Below are 26,150 nucleotides of genomic sequence, written 5' to 3'. Positions count from 1 at the left end.
ATGAAGCCGGTTCATGTTCTGGTAGACTGAGGAAGAACCTGTTACACAACATGAGAACCAGCAATCAGTTCACGCATGAAGGCAAGCTAATCTTTAATAGATATGCACTTAATTAAATTTTTAGGAGATTATGCAAACATTTACTAAATATTTCACATTTTGATATGAGTTCACCTTCTTTGTCCATTAGTCTTGGCTGCAGATGGAAACCTTGTTGGCAAAAGCTGTTAGAATAATATATGTGGTTGAGCATTGCTAGAATGTAACTATTGAATTGCAATAGCTTACATCTACCTTATTTTACACTTAGGCCTTGATTTACCAAACGTTGCAAATGTCATGTAGTCCACTGAAGATTGTATCTTTTAGATGCACAAAATAGCATGTCCTGTCATTAATCTGCTGGTTTTTATTGATGTAAAATACAGGGCAATGCCAATGCCAATATGATCATTTTATCAGCAGGGAGCTTTGGGTTGGGATCAGTGTTGGTGTAATGCATTACTAAGTAAATAATTTTCCCTTGAAAAGTAAAGTAAGGGATTACTCTTAATTGTTCTGTCATTTAATTAGTTCTAATGTAAGTGCATTGAATACTGTATAGACAGCAGTACAATTATTAAACAAAAAAAGGATTTAACATAAAAAAAATTACGTTTAATGTTGAAATGCATGTTTTTAATTTAACCGTCTCTGTTTAAATACTTTGTACAATTCAAGAATTAATCATGCAGTTTTATATTATTAATTTGAAAGGACACTGTTGAAGATGCAATTAGTTGCTAGTAATTTATAACTTTTTAAAAAAATTATAATCTTACCCAAAACTGGTTGGAATGTTGGTGGACAGAAATACAAAACATGTAAAAAAAAAAAAAAATCATGGATGTAAAGTAAATTTTAGTACGAGGATTTAAGGGAAAAACTAACCATAGACTTTTTTAAAATAATTTTTTACGTTTCTTCTTCTTTTTTTTCTTTTTTTAATCTCTCTGTACTTCAGTCTCCAGCTGCAGGGAGACATTTAAAGCTTCTCTTTAGCTGACAACATTTTTCTAAACGATTCTCGTTACAAATTTAGGAAGATGGCAAATAGTTATAGAAATATGTGTGATTGATTAAATGTGTTTTTTTTATTTTTAATTATTGAAAGCACTAGTAATTACCCTTCAACACTGAAAGACACCCAGAGCAGGAACTGAACACGCGCCCCTCCCTTGTGAACGGTGTTCTTTTGAAGCAGCTTTTGAGGAAACACTCACACAGAAACACTCACTTTCCCTTCAGACACCCGGCTGTGCTGTATGTTTTGAGGTACGTTCTTACAATTTCATATAAAATATGAATAATAAAGTGTTTATTAAATAATGTTTTTTCATATACAAACTTTTTTTTTTCTGCAAGGGATTCATGTTGGATATAAATATAAACATAACAAACATAAACTTTTTGAAACTTTTTGAAGCTCAACTGGTAGAATGGAATGCCAAGGTCTGGAGTTACTGGAGTATATATGTGCTGTCTTTATTTGAAATCGTTGCTTTCTACTCTGTTGTGCAACTCAAAAGCTGCAAGACTGTAAAAGATTCTGAGGGATGAAGGGTTTATATACACAGATCAAACTGAAGCATCCAGAGCTCAGCATACAGATTACTGTTCACATCACCAGAGAGTGAAGATACAGATTACTGTTCACATCGTCAGAGAGTGAAGATACAGATTACTGTTCACATCGTCAGAGAGAGAAGATACAGATTACTGTTCACATCGCCAGAGAGTGAAGACACAGATTACTGTTCACATCGTCAGAGAGAGAAGATACAGATTACTGTTCACATCACCAGAGAATGAAGATACAGATTACTGTTCACATCACCAGAGAGTGAAGATACAGATTACTGTTCACATCGCCAGAGAGTGAAGATACAGATTACTGTTCACGTCGCCAGAGAGTGAAGATACAGATTACTGTTCACATCGCCAGAGAGTGAAGACACAGATTACTGTTCACATCGCCAGAGAGTGAAGATACAGATTACTGTTCACATCGCCAGAGAATGAAGATACAGATTACTGTTCACATCACCAGAGAGTGAAGATACAGATTACTGTTCACATCGTCAGAGAGTGAAGATACAGATTACTGTTCACATCGTCAGAGAGTGAAGATACAGATTACTGTTCACGTCGTCAGAGAGTGAAGATACAGATTACTGTTCACATCGCCAGAGAGTGAAGATACAGATTACTGTTCACATCATCAGAGAGTGAAGATACAGATTACTGTTCACATCGTCAGAGAGTGAAGATACAGATTACTGTTCACGTCGTCAGAGAGTGAAGATACAGATTACTGTTCACATCGTCAGAGAGTGAAGATACAGATTACTGTTCACATCGTCAGAGAATGAAGATACAGATTACTGTTCACATCACCAGAGAGTGAAGATACAGATTACTGTTCACATCGTCAGAGAGTGAAGATACAGATTACTGTTCACATCATCAGAGAGTGAAGACACAGATTACTGTTCACATCGCCAGAGAGTGAAGATGCAGATTACTGTTCACATCGTCAGAGAATGAAGATATCAATCCCCTGCCATGCATGCCTATGCATTGACTTGGTTAAAATTGATTAGCAGTGTTAAAGGCAATAATTGTTATAGCGTTAGGATAAAAAATATTGTAAGTTGTGGTCATAAACACTGCTATATGTGTGTCTGAGCAGAGTCCTCAAATGTGTTTTGGTCTTAGTATCAGTTTTTTAAATGTGTTTTGGTCTTAGTATCAGTTCTCTATCATTTAAGGAAGTGACTGATGCAGCTGAACTGAGGGGTCATGAATGACATTTGATATAAACTTCTGCTAAAGCAGATAATTTGTGGAATGCAAAAATAAAATATACACTCTTTTTGCAATACAAAGGTCAAGGGCTCCATTTACACACATTCTAATAAATGTCCACTGAAAGCAGTGTCGGTTCAAATCACCCAAAGAGGCGTTTGGCTGCAGAGAAGGTCAAACACATATACAGTCTAAAGACATCTAAGATTTGTTTTCTGCTGCTGGAGCCACTTAAATGAAGATTAAAAAGAGAATACTCTACACCAATGAGTTTAATACACAGCATGCATTAAAAAAAAATTACATCAGATTTTTTTTTTTATCATAATACAATTGATGTGATGTTTGGTTAAATTATATTTTCATCTTGACCAAAAAAAAAAAAAACGGTGTGTGTGAGAATTAACTCCAAAATTCTAACTAAAACATTCAGTAATTGCAATAATACATTGATGTACCAAATGTGATACTTTTTAGCTTTGCAGTGTAAATGCTTGTCAAAAGTTAAAAGACAGGTTAATCTCATGAGATGTATTTTGTCTTACACAGCAGGAGTTGAAGGATGCAGCTGGTAATTTATTTCCTGATGATAGTAACATACACACATGCAGATTATCCTGCATTAAAAGCTCTTCTGTCAGAGAAGGGTCTCAGAGATGGTAAGTTTTCACTGCATTGATCTGAAATTAAATCTAACAACATTCTTTATTGTGAGTTAGACACGATAGCTACTGTCCATCAGGGAAATGCTCAGTGGTTGTTTTCTTTAAAATATTATATATTTATCCACTGATTCCTTTCATATATAACCTTTTCCCTCCGAAATCAATTTTTTTTGTAAGAGGAAAACTTATTTCATGTCACCAAAACAGGATGACATTTGTGAATGTTAATCATAAATGTTTCTAGGCAGGCAGTAGTAGGACATAAACACCAGCCACTGGCACATGCAGTGATAAAAGTGTTGAAAACTGGGCTTAAAGGCACAATATGTCATATTTTTGGATTACTATATCCAAAAACCACTAGAACAATCTTATATATTTTGTTGACTTGTGTGCTTGCATTATCCCAAATGTTCCCGTTTAAATCCAGATAAATCATTGTTGTATAGCTCAACACTGTTAGTCTTATTGTTTGAATCTCTTGTTTTATTAAGAAATCAGAAAAAAAACTATTTTGTCAAATGCAAACATAGCATTATCAGAAATAGCTTTATTTGTAGTAACAGTAAAAACCCTGAGTAGGGAACAGAGACGTTACGTCAGTGACGACGAAATGGGGTTTCGCATAGAAAGCCTATCACCTTCAAGATTTAGAAAACGAGCCAATGGCAATGGAAATGCCTTGGGTCTGCGGGTTTTGCATGCATAACTCCACCCCACCTCGTGGGTATATAAGGAAGTACGCTGGCATAGCGCAGTATGTTTTCTCGCTGAAGAGCTGAGACTGAACTCAGCGGTACAGCGGTACAGTGGTATTCCAGCGGTACAGCGGAATTGGCAGGGAGACGTAACGTCTCCGTTCCCTACTTGGAACGAGGGTTACATACGTAACCGAGAAGTTCCCTTTCGTGGTCACTACGAGTTACGTCAGTGACGACGAAATGGGGTTCCCAGTCTAATCACGCCACCTCTCGGCTGTCTTCCAGTGCCCTGCGTAAGTCTGAGCTCCCTGTCGTGAGACTGGCACGCACAAAGGACTCCTACTTAACACAGGAATACCAAGGTAGGCTACACTGGGAAGCATATCTCAGTGGAAATATGCAATCAGAAGTGAGTACATGAGAAGAAACTGGCTCCACTCAGAGATTGTAGAATCTCGCGAATGTGTTAGGTGTCGCCCAGCCTGCAGCTCTGCAGATGTCTGTTAGCGAGGCGCCATGCGCTAGAGCCCAAGAGGAGGCCACACTCCGGATGGAGTGGGCCGTCACACCAAGGGGGCACGGTCGACCTTGCTGCTGGTATGCCAAAGCAATGGCGTCCACTATCCAGTGAGACAACCTTTGCTTAGAGAGAGCCTTTCCCTTCAGCTTCCCACCATAACAGACAAAGAGCTGGTGTGAGGTCCTGAAACACTGCGTTCTGTCTACGTAAGCACGGAGATTTACTGGACAGAGCAGTGCTAAGGCTGGGTCAGCGCTTGCAGGTTCACCACCTGGTCTCGAAAGGGTGTGGTGGGAACCTTGGGCACATATCCAGGCTGGGGTCTCAGGATCACATGAGAATTAGCCAGCCCGAATTCCAGGCACGATTCGTCAACGGAGAATGCCTGCAGGTCCCCTACCCTCTTAATAGAGGCCAGTGCAACCAGGAGCACTGTCTTCATTGACAGGAACTTAAGCTCCACTGATTGCAGAGGCTCAAAGGGAGCACTCTGCAGGGCAGTTAGTACCACTGAGAGGTCCCAAGAGGGAACGAGAGGAGGGCGAGGAGGATTTAGTCTCCTCGCTCCTCTCAGGAACCTGATGATCAGGTTGTGCTTTCCAACGGACTTACCATCAACTGCGTCGTGATGTGCGGCGAACGCCGCAACATACAGTTTCAGGGTGGAGGGAGACAGCCTTCGCTCCAACCCATCTTGCAGGAAGGAAAGCACGACACTGATCGGGCATCTACGGGGGTCTTCTCGGTGAGAAGAACACCAGTTTACAAAGAGGTTCCACTTCAACGCATAGGCATGTCTCGTGGGCGATGCTCTAGCAGAAGTGATGGTAGCCACCACCGCTGGTGGTAGGGTACTCAAACCTGCCTCGTCCCGTCTAGGAGCCACACGTGGAGGTTCCAAAGATCGGGACGAGGGTGCCATAGGGTGCCCCGTCCCTGAGAAAGAAGGTCCTTCCTCAGGGGAATTGACCAGGGAGGTGGTGTCGTGAGGAGTACAAGTTCGGAGAACCATGTCCGGGTGGGCCAGTGTGGCGCAACCAAAATGACCTGCTCCTCGTCCTCCCTGATCTTGCACAGGGTCTGTGCAAGAAGGCTCACTGGGGGAAACGCATACTTGCGTAGACCCTGCGGCCAGCTGTGCACCAGTGCATCTGTGCCGAGCGTGCCCTCAGTCAGGGAATAGAACAGGTCGCAGTGGGACGAGTCGTGGGTCTACCAAACAGGTCTACCTGCGCGTCCCCGAACTGATCCCAAATCAGCTGAACCGACCGGGGATGGAGTCTCCATTCTCCGGGGAGAGGCCGAAGCCGTGAGAGCTCGTCGGCTGCACAGTTCAGGTCTCCCGGAATATAAATGCTTCTGACTCCATAGGAGGAGGTGGCGGGCGAGTTGCGACATACAGCGGGAGCGTAGACCACCTTGTCAGTTGATGTACGCTACTGTCGCAGTATTGTCTGATCGGACTAGTACGTGCTGACCCTTGAGCAACGCATGGAAGCGCTGCAGGGCGAGAAGTACAACTAGCAACTCGAGGCAATTGACATGCCAAAGGCGCTGGGGTCCTGTCCAGGAGCCCGTGGCAAAATGTCCACTGCACATGGCGCCCCAGCCCGTGGTGGAGGCATCTGTCGATACAACAACATGCCTGGAAACTCGTTCTAAGGGCACTCCGGCCCGTAGAAAGCTGAGGTTTGTCCACGGGGTGAAGGTCTGACGCCAAGCCGGAGTCACTGGTACTCGGAGCGTGCCGTGTTGCCATGCCCACCTCGGGACTTGATCGCGAAGCCAGTGCTGAAGCGGTCTCATATGAAGCAATCCGAGCGGCGTTGCTGCGGCTGCGGATGCCATATGCCCCAGGAGCCTCTGAAATAGTTTCAGTGGAACTGCACTCTTTCCCTCGAATTGATGGAGGCAAGTCAGCAGTGACTGCGCGTACTCGCTCGTAAGCTGCGCGCACATGCCGACCGAGTCGATTTCCATACCGAGAAAAGAGATCCTCTGCACGGGGCAAAGTTTGCTCTTCTCCCAGTTGACCCGAAGGCCCAGACGAGCTAGGTGCCGGAGCACTAGGTCCCTGTGTTCGCAAACCTGGTCTCGAGAGTGAGCTAGGATCAGCCAGTCGTCGAGATAGTTCAGGATGTGAACCCCGTGTTCCCGTAGAGGATCGCTGCAAATCAATCCTGTGGCCGCACACTTTGAAAATGCATTTGGTCGTGAGCATCTTGAACGGTAACCTGTGAAGGGAGCGGTTCAAGACGCGCAGGTCCAGGATTGGCTGTAACCCACCGGATTTCTTTGGGACAATGAAGTAGGGGCTGTAGAACCCGGACCTCATTTCGGCTGGAGGGACAGTCTCGATCGCACCCTTCGCCAGTAGGGTGGCAACCTCCGCTCTCATGATAGGGGCATTGCCACCGACCATAGTGAAGCGGACTCCCCTGAAGCGAGGAGGAGACTGTGCGAACTGAATCGCATAGCCGAGCCTGATGGTTCGGGCGACCCAGCGGGACAGGTTGGGAACCTCTTGCCAGGCTCCCAAGAACTCTGCCAGCGGGGTTATGCGAACCACAGACGTCCCCTTGGTGGTGCAGCAAGGCGGAATGACCGGCCCGGACGTGGGTGGCATAGCGGCCCGGTGTGGGGGCACGGTCATTAGCTGCGTCCTGATAGAGGAGACTAGGGAAGGACCAGCGTTCCGCGGGGGTCTGCTCTGCCAGGGGTCTGGCGACAGAGGGGGATGAGAGTGGTGAGGCCCGTGGGCGGCGCACACTGTCATCTGAGAACTCTGTGACAGAGGGGGACGATAGTGGCGGGACCCGTGGGCGGCGCTCACTATCGTCCGAGAACTCTGTGTGCTCAGGGATGGGGGTGTCAGTTCTTTCTTTAACCACATTAGGGTGCGGGTGAGCAGCGGGGAGTGGAGAACAAAAGGGTTAGGGTTAGTAGAATGTGTTTGATGGCCTCAGTCTGCTTCTGAACGGTTGAGAACTGTTGGGCGAAGTACTCAACCGCGCCGCCGGCCTGGGATATGGGGTTGTCGAGGAACCGGGTCCGCTCTGCATCCCGTATATCGGCCAGGTTCAGCCACAGATGTATCTCCTGGACCATGTTGGTGGCCATCACCTGGCCTAGGGAGCGTGCGGTCACTTTAGTCGCCCGGAGAGCAAGGTCAGTGGCGGCACGCAGCTCATCGAAGAGCCCTGGGTCAGTCCTACCCTTGTGCATATCTTTGAGCATCTGGGCTTGGTAGACCTGCAGAATGGCCATGGCATGCAGTGAGGTGCATGCCTGTCCCGCGGCTCTGTAGGACTTCGCCGCCAGAGTAAACGAAAACCTACAGGCTTTGGATGGGTGCTTAGGGTCACCCCGAGAAGTAGCGCTCTGAGGACACAGTTGCATCGCAACAGAACGTTCAACCGGGGGAACCCCAGTGTACCCCTTGGCAGCGGTCCCGTCGAGGGGTGGAAAAGCGGAGAAGGCCGTTGAGTGATCGCGGGAAGACGGTGGTGCCTTCAAGGATCTCGAGACCTCCTCATGCACATCCGGGAAGAAAGGTATTGGGGTTGGACGCTGAAGTTGATCAGGGGCCGCACACAAAAACCAATCATCCAACCGCGAGCGCTGAGGACAGGGCAGAGGGTTCCACTCTAACCCAATGTTCGTGGCGGCCCGGGAAAGCATGGCCGTCAGCTCGGGATCTGACTTGGGCAATGCTGGCACGCCCGAAGGCGGCAGCACAGCCGAATCATCACTTCCCGAGGACTCTTGCCCACCTTGTGATGCTGTGATGGACATGGCATCATCATCTGGAGCGCGTTCGAAAGAGACACGAGGCGCCTCCAAGGAGGGACCACCGCGCTCAGTCTGAGCGCTCACGGGTTGCAAAACTTGAGAGGGGGATGTGGGCCGAGGACGTATCGTCGGCATATCAGTCCACACCGTCACCCTCAGGTCACCCTGGCCACCAGCCGAAGTACGACCTCCAGAGAAGACCATAGATCGGGATGTGGATGAGGGGACTCTCCCTCGTTTAGAGAGATCATTGAGTCTTGACCGTAATGTTGCGATGGTCATGTTCCCACAGTGAGAACATGACTCATCCACAAACGCTGCCTTAGCGTGATCAATGCCCAAACACGCAAGGCAGCGATTGTGCCCATCAGAGTCAGAAACAGTCCGACCGCAACCAGAAGTGCACGGGCAAGGCATGCCGTCAGAAGTGCCGCATGCAAGCTCTTTTTGTGAGAGGAAAACTCCACGGATGTTGAAGCGGTCAGAGAGAACACACTCACTGGCAGATCACTGCACAGATCAGCAGGCAATATGAACTCGCTGAAATCGCCGTCTGACCACCACCGGAGAGTCGCTTGTCTCGAAGAGATGTAGAGAAAGAGGAAGGAAACTCAGGATTTGGCTTGTGGAGTGAAGAGATTCTCTTGGCTCCAAAGCGAAAACATACTGCGCTATGCCAGCGTACTTCCTTATATTCCCACGAGGTGGGGTGGAGATACGCATGCAAAACCCGCAGACCCAAGGCATTTCCATTGCCATTAGCTTGTTTTCTAAATCTCGAAGGTGATAGGCTTTCTATGCGAAACCCCATTTCGTCGTCACTGACGTAACTCGTAGTGACCACGAAAGGGAAAAGCATTTTCTCCACCATACAATGTTTTAAAATTAATTATAACAGATAGGCAAAAACTAGGGCTGTTGATTTAATGTGTTCATTTAATTTATTAGTTATGGGAAAAATTAACGTGTTAAACTTATTAATGCATTTAACACACCCTCCTGCCCCAGATCAGACTTACGTAGTTCATCTTACATTTCATACAGTTTATTGGTGATGAACATGGTAACAACAAACTGTGTGATCGATCCTATAGAAAACAGTTAGTTGCTCTTAACATTCAAGATATCAGGGCAAAAATGCCCCTGTATGATTTTTTGTCTCATATTTATATCGTAGGCTATATGACATAGTTAATCAACATCACACAATTTTGTCAATGAAAATTTTACCTATGATGCCAGAGCAGAACTTCTATGAATGAATGAATGAATGAGGCATTTATATAGCGCTTTCATATGTACTACTGTACACCCAAAGCGCTTTACAATCATATCAGGGGATCTCTCCTCAACCACCACCAGTGTGCAGCATCCACTTGGATGATGCGACGGCAGCCACAGTACAACGGCGCCAGTGCGCTCACCACACACCAGCTATAGGTGGAGAGAGGAGAGAGAGTGATAGAGCCAATTCAATGTAAGGGGATTATTAGGAGGCCATGATTGGTAAGGGCCAATGGGTGGAATGTGGCCAGGACACCGGGGTTACACCCCTACTCTTTACGAGAAATGCCATGGGATTTTTAATGACCACAGAGAGTCAGGACCTTGGTTTTACGTCTCATCCGAAAGACGGTCTATGAACTAATGATTCAATGGCACATTCTTAAAGAGAGCCATTTACTTAATTCCTGAATTAATAAGCTGTTTGAATGAATCGAATGAATGAATGACTCAATGACCTACTCATTTAGATATTTACCGCCATCTACTGGCAGTTTTAGCTTTTTTATTTAAAGTATCATTTAATTAACTTGTGATTAATTAATCACCACATTGTGTAATTAATTAGATAAAAAAAATGTAATCTCTTGATAGCCCTAAGAAAAACACCAACGTAAAATGTCCTGGTCCTCTCTTGTGCCTTTACTGTCGTCATTCCTCCTTATATCCTTCCGGAGCTCCTCCGTGGGACTCGAGACCGGTGTGTGTCACAGGTGTCTCTCAGTAACCCACTCCACCGGCCTTGCTCCGCTCCTTGGCTCTCTGTGAAACTTACATACTGTGCCTTTAAGAATACTTGATATAGCTTTTGATGCGACCATCCAGAGTTTGAATCAACCTTTTTCCAATCCCATTGTTCTCCCTTTTCCCATCAAATATCATATCATCATATTCAGAGAGGCATTTATTTTAAATAAAAGTGAAGACAATTTTTGGTAAGTGGAAATAAAGTCCCCTAATAGGCATTTAATAGCATCTATCATTCCCTTGCTTAATGGGTATTTATTGAAAGAGACATGACAGAATGTAATATAAATCCACAAATATTTTATGTTTTAATTATTTTGTTTGAGTACTTAAAGGGTACCTTCAGCAATTTTCTTGATACATATATGGTAACACATTAGTTTAGGGTCCAAATCTCACTATTAACTAGTTGCTTATTAGCATGCATATTATTAGGATATTGGCTGTTTATTAGTTAGCCAAGATTTATTAAAAACTCACACTGCCAGTGGTGAATAACCCTTCAAAATACAATCTTGTATATTTTAATCATGAGGATGCTAAAGAGGTGAAATGTGTTTCTGTATCTGTTTATGTGCATGTGTTCAGTGTCTCAGATGTTGTCTGTCCAAATACAAAGCAAACTGAAGAGTACTGAAATCCCAGAGGTCCGGGGTGGGGTGGACATCAAGATCGGCACTGTATATTATGTCTTATCAAAGTCAGTTGTTAACAAACAATCAAACCAAATTAACTAATTAAAATGTTCTTAATTTTCACAGATACTAAATGCATTTATTCAAACACAAATAAATGAAATTCAGTCAGTAGTTCTTATATTCATCACATGTAATAAACAGTTATTTTAACTTAGAAAATATGACTGCGTCTACATGAATATATTCCATAAATGGTGAATCGGTATGTTTTTGTCTTTCTAGCATGCGGGTTGTGGAGTGCAGCATGCCAGACCCGTCACTGGTGTTTGTAGAGGGAACTGGTGTATCTGTGGAAGTCAGTCAACTCACACTAGCCATCACCGGCAACTGGGCAACACAGTTTGGCATAATGTAAGTGTACCAGTGAATCATGGGGAAGGGGACAGCAATCAAATCAGTTTCACCTGACGTGATCTTGAAAATAAATAACATTTTCTATAAACCTTACTACACAATCTCATGAACTTAGTTCATCAGAAGGACCATGCACACAGACATAAGTCAAATAAACCCCAACAAGGGTGATCAAGAACCCGACGTAAAGTGGTAATAACCGTTGGTTTATTTATATCCCACTTATTTCACAGCTATTTGACTTATAAGTAAAGAATTGGGCAAGAACTACTGATTTGAGTAGAAAAAAAAAAATATATTATTTCACTTGTAGTAAACTAATAGCTTCCACAAAGAAAAACAGTTCCCACACTCTAGCAAACAGCTTTTATCCAAGATGAGCAAACCAGTTAAAACAAGTCGAACATGTAATGAAAAGATAATGTACAGTCATCCTGTGTATTAACCCTTTTCCACGTAACAACCATTTTGGCAAATGGGCATATATGACATTCCCAAAATAAAAAGGTTGCTGCTCATTAGTCATTCTGAATAGACATATAACCAACATATGAGACCCGTGCTGGCAAAATGAGTCAGAATGAGCAAAAAAATTATAATTGTTATTGTTATTTTCACAAAAAACTTCAAAATGATGTATGATTTGTTGGAATCAGACAAATAATTACTGAGCTACACCTGTTTGAAGTTGATAGAGTCAGCAAAGTCCATTTTGAGAAACATCGGGTTTTCTGAAGGTTTCAAAACAAAATCACCCAGCAACCATAACTTAAAATCCCTGGTAAAAACACCCAGTCAAAACCAATATCTATAGGAAAAAAAAAAATATTCAACTTTTTTCCATGATACCACAATTGTTTGATTAACATTACTGAAACAGACCGTCCGACCTACTGTACACACAGATGTGTTGTTGATAATGTTACACATCAAATGTTTTCCCCAACAGTTAACCAAACATCACTAAGACATAACAGATAATGTTTGCGTGAATACTCGCCAAGACTAATTCTATGTACAGTATATCAGGATTGCGCGCTGTCAGTCAGCAGGAGTAAGATCCTTTTGTTTACATAAGCATATTAGTTTGAAAATCACATTTCATTGGTTCAGACTCATGCTATTGAGAAATGACTATAAATATTCACAGAGTCGAAATGCTGTGCTTTACAACGATACCAAACTTGTGCTGAGAGGAGCGCCGTCATCAAGAAGTGAGCAGAGAAAAACAGCATTTTTCATGGACAAGGGAAAGGTCTTTCGATTAACTTAGTGTTAGCGTGGCACTGGTCCAGGTGTTTCTACAAGTTACTTATGCTATTTCTCGATGTCACATATAGATTGTCCTTGACTATTATGTTCTTGTCCTTTTCTCTGACAAATTGAAAATAATGGGAGTATGTCCATCTCACAAATGTAGAATCCGTCACTGCCGCCATCTCAACCATCACATTCCAGCAACAGGAAATAGACACTACTTTACCCGCAGATAATTTCCTCTGGTGCTGGAATGTCTCGCGGTGTTGGTAAATTCTTAAAAATATATATTATTTTGGGTTAAAATGCGTTGTTGTAATGTGTATTACTGACAGAGGTGTCAAAAGTATTCACATTCATTACTCAAGTAGAAGTATAGATACTAGGGTTTAAAAAGACTTCTGTAGAAGTTGAAGTATCAACTCAAGCTTTTTACTCAAGTAAAAGTATAAAAGTACTAGTTTCAAAACTACTTAAAGTATAAAAGTAAAAGTAATGTAAGGAAAAAAATGCCATTAAGGACAAAAGCTTAGGCCGCGCCACAGGGGCCTATATAGTGCACTACCCCAGCTCCTCAAAAAAACACATTTTTCTAAAGGCCATATTTGACTATAATTATATTAAAATGTTGATGTTGAAAAATTTGGGATGATGCACTAGGCTACCTGTTTCAGCCATATATATGCCCATAGAAAATTAATTTTCTAAATAAATAAGCTAAATAAGCGGAGGAATCAGGAAATGAATAGGATAATGTATTAAGGTTTTTAGTCTATATTGACCTTAACAATACGTAAATTAATTAATTCTGTAATGTTACAAATAACTAATAAAGACATGGTGGCAGTTTAACAGAGACTTAACTTTACTCCGCTCATAGTGCAATGCAATAGTGCAATACTGTCTTGTTCCTTGTTTTTTGAAGAGGCCAAACACATGTCTGCATCTTTCATTAAAGTGATATAGTTCACCCCAAAACTGAAAATCATTTACTCACCCTCAAACTGTTTCAATCCTGTATGAATTTATTTCTTCTGCTGAACACAAAAGAAGATATTTTGAAGAATGTCGATAACCAGACAGTGGATGGACCCCATTGACTTCCATAGTAGGAAAAAAAAATACTATGGAAGTCAATGGCTACCATCAACTGTCTGGTTATCGACATTCTTCAAAATATCTTCTTTTGTGTTCAGCAGAAGAAAGAAACTGGTTTGAAACAACTCGAGAGTGAGTAAATGATGACAGAATTTTCATTTTTAACTAAGTGAACTAATCATTTAACAGAAATGAACTGTTGGCATAATGTTTCACATCAATACTGTCTAGTTTGGCCTGTTGGACACGACACACAGCAATACTGTCAAGTGTCACTTGTGACCTCTGAGCCATGTTTTCAGTTTCCTAAGAGCACTGAAACTTCTTTCAGTCCAGCTGATGAGACTGGGAAGATTTGATCAACAGGCCTCTCATTTCAACAAGACCAGTCTTCAACAGACCAAGCAATGTTATTTTTTCATGTTTTATGGGGACTTTCCATAGGCATAATGATTTGTATACTGTACAAACAAACTGTGTATTCTACCCCCCATAAGACTAACCTTACCTATCACAGAAAACTGTCTGCATTTTTACATTTTCAAAAAACAAAAGTCTGATTTATAAGCTGTTTTCTGAAGAAGAAAAAAATCCCCAAAAGGACAAGGATTTCGGATATTGACATCTTTGTGGGGATATTTTGACCCTATTCGGTTGTTAAGTCGTGACGTAACCACTCTCCAATAATACTCTTTCCGGGTCCAAAGTCCAGGTCCTCTCTACCTACCTACCGCTTTCGCTAGTGTTTTGGTTATTATTGAGTGTTTTTACAATGCCGCAGTGAGTGTCCCGTGTCCCGAGCTAACTCACTTCAACCTCGTAAATCTTCTTTTTCATTGATGCCTGGACTCTACCCTTAATTATGCCACCTGAGTGATGAGCTACACTAACCATTCTGTTGGTGTTAAAGGAATTTAAACCCTTTTTGACCGCCAAGGGTGCCTCACTAAGAAGGACGTGATCGTAAATAAATGTACAGGTTCCACCATTGTTATTTCTGGACGAGAGGAGCGCTTGGACCCGGAAAAGGCTAAGGAGTAGAAGTAAAAAGTCGTCTGAAAAATAATTACTCCAGTAAAGTATAGATACCCAAAATTTCTACTTAAGTAATGTAACGAAGTATTTGTACTTCGTTATTGACACCTCTGATTACTGAGATTGTAATGTGTGTAATATTACCAATATTTTATCAGAAATGTGTTATATTACTGCGTTACAGCAAAAAGTAATACTTTTGTAATGCACTGACCCCAAGCTTCTCAGGGTCCTTCAGGGCATGGTTGCGATGACACATACCAAGTTTCGTAACAATACGTTGCTATATTCGTAAATAATTGCATTTTATTGCAAAAAAAAAAAAAAAAGATCAACAGGCAAAACGGCCAAATTTGATCAACACTGGGTCTTCCAGCAAGACAACAACCCAAAGCACATCCAAGTTGGTCCAAATGTTGTTGAGGGACAAGTGGCCCCTGAAAGCCCAGATCTAAATCCCATTAAAAATCTATGGCGGGTGCTCAAGCTTAAGGTCCATGCTAGAAAGTCATGTAATTTGGAAGAGCTGGAGTAATTTGCCAAAGAGGAATGGGAAAGATCCCTTAAGATAGCTGGCAAGTTAAGCATATCAAAGTAAAATGTTTTAAATAAGACGTTTGTAATGTAAAGGAGTTAATTGTTTATAAGATATGTAATATGATTGTCTTTTGTTCTATGATTGCAGCCATGATGGCGGCTCATTTGATCTGGCTGTGTACAATATCCACATCTACACCCTCCTGCAGTTAGCGGATGATGCTGGCCGTCTCTCCATCACCACTGTTCAGTGTAGTGCTAATGTAGGAGATGTGAATATTCAGTTCCATGGAGGAGCTAGGTAAGTATTAACAAAGCATAAAAAGACTGATGATACATGAAGATACATGCAACAATTGTGAATATCTCTTATGACTACCACTAATAGAGCATTTCTATTCTACAGCATTTTTTTCAAGCCATTTATAAGTGCTTTCAGTGGACAAATATCAGAAATGATACGTGAGAAGGTTTGTCATTTTATCAAAACAAATTAGCCAACACTATTATCTGCTGCTGGTGATATTTCTCATTATGTCTTGTATTGTCATTGTCATTATTATTATTTTATTTTTTTTAGATTTGCCCGGCAATTCAACAAGCAATAATTGGATTAGAGACAACTCTCCAGGAAATACCTGGTACTGGCACAAAAATGTCTGAATATGATATATTATATATAGATCACATAGATTTATAGTTAAAAGAAGACATATTATGCATTACGAAAAAATTTGATTAATTGTTATTAAAAAATAATTTAAAAGGCCTAATTTTCTTTTTGCTGTAAACATGTTTGTGAGATTCACCCTACTGTGGGTTATTTCAGCCGTATTATTGAGCTATTGCTACTTAATGACATTAATGTTGTTGACGTGATTGTAAATACAAAATCCTTGGAAAACTACTTAGAAAACTACAGCATGCATTACATTCCTCTTCATTAGATGACTACAGTAATCACGCTCAAATGACTTCTTCTACTTTCTAGTTAACATACCTGTGGGTCAGTATATATCTCTGAGCATCCCTCTCACATCCTCCCCGGCTGTGACAGAACAAAGCTTTGAGTTAGATATTAAGGTAAGGATTTTTAATTCAGCATTTATAATACTGATTAAAGCCAGGCATACACTGTGCGATCTCAGCTATTTCTTTTGTTAAATACCAACTCTCACTGTACGAGTAAATCGCATTAGATGTAAAGCCAAAGCTCACGAGATACAGTCCGCTAGTGGAGCTGAGACTTAAAATATCCATTTTGTGTCGCCATGGTTTAACTTCTGTTTTCAAGCAGGCGCAGTGAAGGGAAAAGGCACTGAGTTTAGGGCAATCTTTGGTAGCTCTGCTTCAACTGTGCGAAACCCTCACAAGAGGAGACCAAAAGTTCTAACATCAGTAATTAACCCGAGCATCTGATTGCCGGTCGGAAGAGGTTAATCGCCTCTCGTTTCCCGCTGTACACTGCACGACAAAGCTGAAGTTCGGCCAGACTCAAAAAAAGAGTCATACAACTCAGGAATCGGCTCAGATTCAGACGAAAATTGCACAGTGTTTGCCCAGCTTAACATTTTATTGCCATAAATTAAATGCATACAGTTACAACAGGGGTGTCCAATCCTGCTCATGGAGGGCCACTTTCCAGCTGATCAAGGTCTGCAGAATCACTAGAGACTTCCAGGCATGAGTGTTGAGCTAAACTCTCCAGGAGCAGGATTGGCTTCTCTGAGCTGTCCAACCATCCCTGAGCCCCAACTATTATTAGGTTTCTTTCTGAATATATTTAGAATTCGAATAGATTTCTCAATTTGTAAACAGTGTTTATTCGCTTTGGAATTTTTACCGTAACCTGCCAATGACGTTTGGTTGTTGTTCCTGTGACAGGGTGAGTTTTACAGCCGCAGTTCTCCGTCTGAACCGCCTTTCTCTGCAAGCGTGTTTGACGTGCCGTATGCAGAAAACTACATGCTTTCAGTGGCTGCCTCTGAGTTCTTAGTGAATTCAGCAGCGTATGCATTCCTCAGCTCTGGGGCTCTTCAAATCAACATCACAGATGATATGGTGAGGAAGTACAAAAAAAAAATACTTTTACCATCTCCAATGAATGAAACTATACAGCATTTGTGTTGGAAGAGTTTTGTATCTTACACTCATTATAGACTTACAAGGAATCATGCCCTCTTATAGATTTAAAATATAAATTTAGCTATATTTAGCTCATTCTTCTCATTTAATGTAGATACCAAAGATTTCTCCAATCCATCTGAACACCAGTCAGTTTGGTGCCTTCGTTCCACAGGTCAGTGTATGTACAGGTCGTGACTTTGTAAGGGAAAAAAATAATTTATAAAATATCTTATGTTTAATGTCAACCAGTAAATAACTAGAGAATATGACTACGTTTGCATATACTGATGTAACACCAGTCATGAATCTCATGTGTATTTACATGTCTAAAATGTGTCTGTTCCATGTTCTATAGTTTTCAAGTAAAATCAAGTTGTTATCAAGATGAATAATGTGCTCTGTTTAAAAATTATTTGTTCAGCTACGCACATTGTATCCCAACATGGAGATGCAGGTGCTGTTATACGCCAGCGAGACGCCACTATTCTCCTTCAGTTCAGGGGTGATAGACATTCATGTGCCGGCTGCAGCAAAGTTCTCCGCTGTTAAACCTGATGGTACGCTGGTGCCTCTCTTCAGACTGGATGTGGTGAGTTTCGTGTTTGGATACACAAATTATGCACAAAAACATTGTATAAAAAAGGGAAGAGGAGCTTATCTCACACTTTAACAGGAAAAGGCTAATATCAAAATTGCACAAAACATGTTGGCAAGACCAGGGCCATCACTAGTGGGGTGAAAGGTGGTGACAATTTGCTGCCCAGGGGCCCCACAAAATCCAGGAGTTATACTATATAGGCCCCTGTTGTATGAATAATTCTAATATGGGGGGTGGGGGTGGGGGTGGGGGTGGTGGTGGGGGTGGGGGTGGGGGTGGGGGTGGGGGTGGTGGTGGTGGCGCAGTGGATAAGACACATGCCTTTGGTGTGAGAGACCCGGGTTCGAATCCACTTTGAGACACCAATGTGTCCCTGAGCAAGACACTTAACCCCTAGTTGCTCCAGAGGCGTGCGACCTCTGACATATATAGCAATTGTAAGTCGCTCTGGATAAAAGCGTCAGCTAAATGAATAAATGTAAATGTAAATGTAAATATGTATATTAGTTGAATGCCTGAGATTTAAATGAAAACCACAAAAACATGCAATTTGGTTAAATATTTTTCCCAAATATCTGCTTCTCTTACCTCCCTAAAAATGGTTTAGTCTGATCTAAAGTATTTATTAATTATTCAGTCAGTGACAAACATCAGATGGACCCAATAAAAGAGTTGAAGTGGCAGTGCCTGAAGTTAACGATCGGGGGAAAAGAAAACATAAATCAGGGTACTAGAAACGCCATGAAAAGAAGGAGAGGGAGGCCAGGAGAGTTGTTGTATCACAGTCGATCAAGACGTGCTTAAAGACAGGTTGTAATGTTATTTCGCTGGGAATAAGAAAATTGCCGTCTACAGCCTGCCGAGTTCTGTCACTCTTCATTATCGGTGCGCACCACAATCCACCGAATGATTACGTGGTCAAAATGTTGTCTACAGAGCCAGGTTCTTCAACCCAGCAAATGCATGAAAGTAGGCCAACATCAGTTAGTGAAGGTCAAAGTGAAGAAGCTGAAAGTAGCGCCAGTCAGGACACCGTCACAGACAGCCCAATCTCAGCAAGCGCAGGGAGAAATGAAGGCGAGAGTGGAGGAGATTTTTTGACAGCTGATCCAGGATTATGGCCAGAGAGGTTCACAGATCGCGAGCGTGAGGTGATCGTTAGAAAGCTAGCCACTGCCAGTCAGACAGACCTGAAAGCTATTATGCCCAAAGATTCAGAAAGAAAGAAATTTCCAGAGTATCTCCAGTTTAGTAAGTCAGCAAATGGGCGAGAAAAACAGAAGAGAGACTGGGTGACGTACAGTCCAAGCGTGGATTCATTATATTGTGTGCCATGCATGCTCTTTTCACAGGATAACCTCAAAAATCTGAAATATTCTATGATCCTCTGCTCAGTGATCATTTGCAAAAAGTGTCAGAGAGGAGGACAGGGGCAAGAATGACACATTACCTTAGCCCAGAATCACAAATTGAATTCATTGAGATCTGTGGAGAAAAGGTCTCGAAAGAAATATTGAAGGAAAGAGAGCATGCAATTTATTATTCTGTGATCTGTGATGCAACTCCTGACATTTCTCATATGGAGCAGAATGTGATTCTGGTAAGATATGTAGCAAAGAGAGAGAAAGAGAGTGATCAGTGGGAGATAATTGAGTGTTTTTTACACTTCAAGGCTTTGCATGGTAAGACTGGCCGGGAAATATCAGAAATGATATTGAAGACTTTGGAGGAGCATTGCATTGATATTTCAGATTGCAGGGGACACAGATTTGACAATGGGGCAAATATGTCCGGCAAAGTGAAAGGGGTTCAGGCTGAAATGAAGAAAATAAACCCTCTTGACACATATTCACCCTGTGCCACACACTCTCTGAATCTTGTTGGTGTACAAGCAGCAGAGTCATGTCCTGAGGTGTCCACATTTTTTGGCTGTTTGAACCGCTTATACAATCTCTTTAGTGCAAGTCCAGAGCGATGGGCAATCCTTAAAAGTGAGACTGGTTGCTCCCTTCAACGCTTGTCAGAGACCAGGAGTGCACGCATAGCTGCAGTTAAACCTGTTGCAAACCACTTGCCATCAATTATAGAAGCTCTGGACACCATCTGTGCTAAGTGCAGTTTAACAAATGAAGCTAGGTCAGAGGCCAGTGGTCTAAAACAGTACTTCATGTCTTCCAAAGCTACAGTTCTTCTCACTGTATGGAAGAAAATCCTGCAGTCCATTGAAGACAGAAACCTAATTCTACAATCAGGGAAAATTTCAATGGAAGTTGGAAGTACAACATACAGGCACTGAAAGAAGAGATGGGAGTTTTGCGAAACTCATGGGATAATCTTTTTGCAGAAGCCTCCCTCATTGCAGAAGCTATGGATGTGCCCAGAGGGTTTCCAGTCCGCCACAAGAGAAGGAGAAAGAAGTTTGGAGATGAGAGTCAGAGTTCAGAGGATGCAAACCAACAGGAGACAGAACAAATTTGGTTTCGGAACAATGTGTTCCTTGTCGCATTGGATAGTATAATCTCTGCCTTGGATACCCGCTTCCAAACCACTGCAAATATATATGAAGAGTTTTCTGCAATCTTAAAGTTAAAAGACTTAGAAGAAGATCAGATTCACCCAGCTTGCCACTCATTAGTGAGCAAATATACAGAGGATCTTACAGCAGGCTTTGAGAATGAAGTGAGGCATCTTAAGTCTGTGTATAATGCCAGTCAGTCAGTCTCCTCTCGACCTGCTGAATTCAGTCAACATGATGCAGCTCCAGAGCATTTCTGGAGAAGTGTGCGTTGCAGTGCGCATCTTCTGCACTCTACCTGTCTCTGTTTCTGGTGCAGAAAGGGCTTTCAGCAAGTTGAAACTTGTCAAAAAACTATCTCAGGTCTACCCAAACTCAAGAGAGGTTTAATAGCCTTGCCTGACTTTCAATTGAAAGCCAGCTAAGCAGACAGCTGGGCTTCAAAGACATCATAAGCGACTTTCCCAATAAAAATGTCCGACAATGGGATTTTGGTTCATTCTAGGTGAAGTGACGTGTAAGGTCATCAAAGGTTAAAGATCAAGCAAACCGATATACTTATAATAATGATTCGTATAATTTTCATAGTTATTTCAATGTTCATTACTGAAGGAAAATTTGTTTTAGTGTTTGCTATTTATTGGCTTTTATATTTAATGTTATATTTGTGTATTTTGCTTTTGCTGATGTTCAGTAAAAACCTTTATTTACATTTATTTGTTATCTGCTTTGTTATCCTATTATCCTAAGAAAATCCTATTAAGTTACATGTGGGCCTCCATGCTCATATATTGTACAGTATATGATATTGGTGGAGGGTGGTGGGGGCCCACATCAATATTTTTTCAGGGGGCCCTGAATCCTCTAACCACGGCAAGACCTTCTATAAGCTGTAAAGTCGAAACTGCAAACAGTGATACAGAACCATGTGTTCACCAAATTTTTCAATTAATCAAAAAGGAAACAGCAATTCAGCTTAGAATGAACTTCAGTGTTCTTCTCTCACTCCACCTGCAGGACGGCAGCTTCAGTGGAAGTGCTCGGATTGACCAAAACCTGACTGGAGCTTTCCAAATGAAAAAGTGAGTTTCACTGATATTTGTCCAGTTAAAGACGCAGTCAAATGAGCTTCATTTTTAGTTGTGTTTTCATTTCAATCATGCATTGCAGTTTTTGGTAACGCTTTAGATTACAGCCCGAAAAGGAAAGTACTGTGTAAGTAAAACAAATTTACAACGTACCTTTCTGTAATTAACGTCTCTATAAAGTACGTAAGTGTAGGTATAGGGGAACAATATGTAAAGTTTGGGGAATAAAGGGGTAACAACCTGGAAAATTAACAAATTATTTCTACTGTAATTATTTTAGTACTAAGGGGCACTTATTCTTCTATTATGTACAACAACCTTATATTTGGGAGCAATTTATTAAGTACATACTGCGTAGGTTTTTGTTATAATAGTGTACTAACACGTAAAGGCTTTTTAAAATTACAGGGTACATAGTGTTTTGATAGCAAAAGTGCACTGATTAAGTTTTGGCTTCTGTGTTTCAAGGCAAGTAAAACTAAACCTATTTCAACTTTTGCTTAAATACTGGGTAAATATTCTCTCGTTTAATGTAGTTACAGGATAAGTACAATAAAAACACGTACAGTACTTTCCGGGCTGTAATCTAAAGCGTTACCCAGTTTGTTTGTTTTTTGTTTTTTTATTAAGTTCCCTGATGTCCACTTATAATGTTACTAGTATCAAACACACTTATATTTTAGAAACAATTGGCCATTTTCTACCCTATTTTTTAATGCCCACTGCATCTTTGCATATGAAATAAGTATTACACAACGGACCCTTTACGCAGACTGTGATGATGCGTTTCCATCGCAAGTGTAGTAATTTTTTTAATCTCTCTCTCTCTCTCTCTCTATATATATATATATACACACACACACACACACACACACACGATATATATATATATATATATATATATATATATATATATATATATATATATATATGATATCATCAATGCTATGAATGATGCAGTATATTTTAACATGGTAACTGAATAACCCTTATTTCTATTTTTTTCTCTCGATTAGAATGCTAGACATTTAATTAAATTCAGCATGATGACTATTACAGCTGCCATTATTAAATAATCTGCGTTGATCAGCAGTCTTGCACTGATGTATTCATCTCTATTACATAATAAAGTACAAAATTCGCCGTTGTACTGTGGCTGCCGTCGCATCATCCAAGTGGATGCTGCACACTGGTGGTGGTTGAGGAGAGATCCCCTGATATGATTGTGAAAGCGCTTTGGGTGTACAGTCGTACATGTGAAAGGGCTATATAAATGCACGATTCTATTCTATTCTACAAAATGAGTCCATGAGCTTTGACAGCTTGCTTTCAGCAAAAGCTCAAACTTACACTATGGTTTTGTAGCAAAATGACCTCTTATATGTCAAAATTTGATTTCTTAATGCATGAATCCTTTAAGTAAGCCCAAGATATCTAAAAAACATCATCTTTTGCCCTGAATGCTGCATCAAGTTTAACGCTGACTCTCGGATCATCTGAGATTGGTGATTTTAAGGTGAGACCAGACAGTGATGATTCATGTCAAATATTCACTTTGGTAGATCAGCATTATAAGATGTTTTATCTTTGTCTAATCATTCAATGTACAGACTGACACACTCGAGCAAATGGCAGTGATGGCAGTGAAGATGTTTGTACTTCCAAAACTAGATGGTAAAAAATCTCTTAATGATATTGCATTTATTACAAACTTGCAACCAAAAAAGCAACTTCTGAAAACTATAGACTTTGCAAAATTGTTTTTTAGAAAGTCTGGGAACTGATAATTAACGCCTTTTTCCACTTTGCATTTTAGCGGCCCTGAAGGCTGGTTTTCCCTTACCCACACTGAAAGGCTTTAGTTTGATCAATTCTCAATTGCTTATAAAAAATGTGAGTACTATTAAATGTTAAACTATTGAATGTTTGTATTCTGAAATGTATGGGGTTTGGATTTTCGTTTGATATTGCTGAGTGATACAGTCTGAATTTGTTTGTGGCTTTTTCAGGGCTTTGTGGCCATTTTTACTGATGTCCAGGACTCCCTGACGGGCCTCTGAGCTCCACACATGACCTGCACAAAATAACTAATAACTGTACAACTGCAGAATTGTTTTCAGTGTAAGAATTATATAATCATTACTTCAAATGTCCATATATACAAGTTGATCAAATATGACCATGTTATTTTTCCACATAATAATATGTACAAACTTTTTTGCCACCCATCCATGCAAAATACTCTACAGGCTATTTTCTACAGTTTACAGTAAAAAAAACAAAAAAAAACAAAAGAAAAACATAGTTCCTTCATTGGAGTTAATTTGCGTAAATAATCTGGTTTGCATGGAAGGCTGGCGTCTTTTAGCTATGAGCTAGAGTTTGTGTGAAAGCTTATTAAAAAATATATAATCATAAGCAATCCAACATTCATGTTATTTCACTACACCATTAAAGGTTTTGAAGCCTTTTGGATATGACCAAGGCGCTATATATATATAATATTATAAAGAATATATATATATATAAAGAACAACGCTAATGTGTATTTCCCATGAGTGAAGCACATCACGGGTGCGCCCCCTAACAAAGCGTGAGATGACGTCAGCACGCAGGTAGGCCTACCTTTAAGGTGAGTCAGCGAAAGTGGCCCTCCAAAAGCAGAACTGGACACCTCTGTTTTAACAAGAGCCTGGAAGAGAGCCGGCGTGTTGGACAGGCCAAAGGGCAGTCCTTGGTATTCAAGGTGCCTTGTGGGAGTGTAAATGCTCATTTAGAGGGTCATCATTTTGTTCAGGGGTCTACTAGAATACATTTACATGATTTAATGTTCACAAAACAAAATTTTCTTGCAATATACATTGTTGCAGTACCTGTTTTCACTTTAAGTTTCGGTTTCTTAAAAAACCCGCCTTCCAAAAAGCCCAGTCTGCTCTCATTGGTCAGCCGGCTCCAGTCTGTTGTCATTGGTCTCCTGCTTAGAGCGTGTTTCGGAAATGTAACATCCCTTACCATAAACTTAGAGTCCAGAGGTGCTCAAATACTGCTCATGCTAATTATGGTATATAAGTTTGAGTCTGATAATGACAGAACAACAAACTGATCGACCCAAACCACCTTCCCAAGCATGACTTTTGCAGGACATTTGAGTGAGCATACTCTGCTTCTGGCCCTTTCTCCAGCTGTCTTTCGACGACCATCTCAATAGAAGTGCCAGCATGTCCTGAGGGTGAGACTGTAGCATCAAGAAGGAAAGTCCTTGGTTTAGGGAGTTCCACAAGCTGTAGTCTCATGAAACACAGAAATGTAAGAATGCTGCAAGTAATTCTAGTAATTTTGACCATCCACATCCATTCAACCTCACCCTCTCTCTCAGAAACACTGCTCTCTAAAGACTGTCAACAAATTCAAACATGCAAAATTATCCATATAAAATTTGAATAAAATATGTATATATATATTGCACTGACAATGGCTTCAAAAAGGGCACTCATTCATCAGTAGATCAATGTTACACATGGTTATTTATATCTCAACGGTTTGTAGTGCATCAATAACCTTCTGATGGTGATGTTGCGAATCACACAGTCCGACAGGTTCCTCAAATGTGTCTGAAAAAGAACAAACCACACAACTTTTCATAGAGTTCCTTCACAACCTCACAGCTGACTCAACTTCTGATGATAACACCTGTCAAACATTCATTATCCCCAGTGGAATATCTGTCTGATACCATATCTACACCGTTCACATCAGAGATGTTTTGCATCAGACACAATATACATCTATTGTCTACAGTGGATAGTTGCTGGACCTCATGCTGTAGTTTATCAGGGTTCTGTCAGAAATAATGTAAAGTTAATAACACATCATCTTTACAATCAGAGATTAGACACTCAGTGAGATCAGTGAATCAGACCACATATTATCAGTAGCCAATATCAACATTTTCTTAACTATAGTAAATGTGCCTGATAAACATAGTTACGGCAGCCAGAAGAAATCATGCAAAAAAGTCAAGGGTCAAAAGCTCAACTGAATGACACACTAATCAGCATAATGGTGGTTATGAACTTCAAATGAACCTTTCAACATACATATACAATTCAAATATGGAAAACAGAAGCTCAAGGGCCAATCAAGTCAATTGATTTGTATTTATATAGCACTTTATACAATACAGATTGTTTCAATGCAGCTTTATAGTGACAAAACAGTAAAATAATGATTCAGGGATGCAAACAATTCCATTCTGCTGTAAAGCAGCACTAAAAAGAAAATAGTATC

At 41.1% G+C, this 26,150-nt stretch overlaps 2 protein-coding genes across 6 annotated transcripts in view; one reads left to right on the top strand and one right to left on the bottom strand.

Moving 5' to 3' along the window:
• The first annotated feature begins 1,164 nt into the window (after positions 1–1,164).
• LOC309503382 (bactericidal permeability-increasing protein-like) lies at positions 1,165–24,165 on the top strand. 2 transcript variants are annotated; one of them, XM_082176192.1, is made up of 16 exons: positions 1,165–1,314; positions 3,397–3,506; positions 11,145–11,256; positions 11,477–11,605; positions 15,684–15,836; positions 15,942–16,005; positions 16,116–16,176; positions 16,527–16,618; positions 17,420–17,596; positions 17,775–17,834; positions 18,084–18,251; positions 21,793–21,857; positions 23,337–23,379; positions 23,474–23,537; positions 23,680–23,756; positions 23,873–24,165. In XM_082176192.1, the coding sequence occupies exons 2-16, from the start codon at positions 3,410–3,412 to the stop codon at positions 23,921–23,923; spliced, it is 1,413 nt and encodes a 470-aa protein (XP_082032318.1). In that variant the 5' UTR covers positions 1,165–1,314; positions 3,397–3,409; the 3' UTR covers positions 23,924–24,165. The 2 variants fall into 2 exon arrangements, with proteins under 2 accessions (XP_082032318.1, XP_082032319.1); XM_082176193.1 differs by having other exon boundaries at positions 1,179–1,314; positions 3,400–3,506.
• LOC309503372 (uncharacterized protein) overlaps positions 3,514–26,150 on the bottom strand; it is a 149,730-nt gene continuing 127,093 nt past the window's right edge. For 2 of the 4 annotated variants that reach the window (XM_082176174.1, XM_082176177.1), the window contains exons 1-2: positions 10,160–11,136; positions 3,514–9,774 (exon numbers count right to left, since the gene is read on the bottom strand). In XM_082176174.1, coding sequence (XP_082032300.1) covers positions 6,067–7,626 — 1,560 coding nt within the window. In that variant the 5' untranslated portion in view covers positions 7,627–9,774; positions 10,160–11,136 and the 3' untranslated portion in view covers positions 3,514–6,066. Of the gene's footprint in view, positions 11,137–26,150 lie in introns of those variants that run through there. The other 2 variants (XM_082176176.1, XM_082176175.1) reach the window with 2 other exon arrangements.

The sequence above is a fragment of the Leuciscus leuciscus genome, assembly GCF_965113295.1.
Source record: "Leuciscus leuciscus genome assembly, chromosome: 7".
Lineage (NCBI taxonomy): Eukaryota > Metazoa > Chordata > Actinopteri > Cypriniformes > Leuciscidae > Leuciscus > Leuciscus leuciscus.
This window is presented reverse-complemented; position numbering and strand designations above follow the sequence as displayed.

Bases quoted from the DNA above. Each gene is read 5' to 3' on its own strand.
- LOC309503382 (XM_082176192.1), top strand. From the start codon at position 3,410: ATGCAGCTGGTAATTTATTTCCTGATGATAGTAACATACACACATGCA. The intron at 17,597-17,774 runs GTGAGGAAGTAC...CATTTAATGTAG, and splicing joins TCAACATCACAGATGATATG to ATACCAAAGATTTCTCCAAT. The intron at 23,380-23,473 runs GTGAGACCAGAC...TTCAATGTACAG, and splicing joins CTGAGATTGGTGATTTTAAG to ACTGACACACTCGAGCAAAT.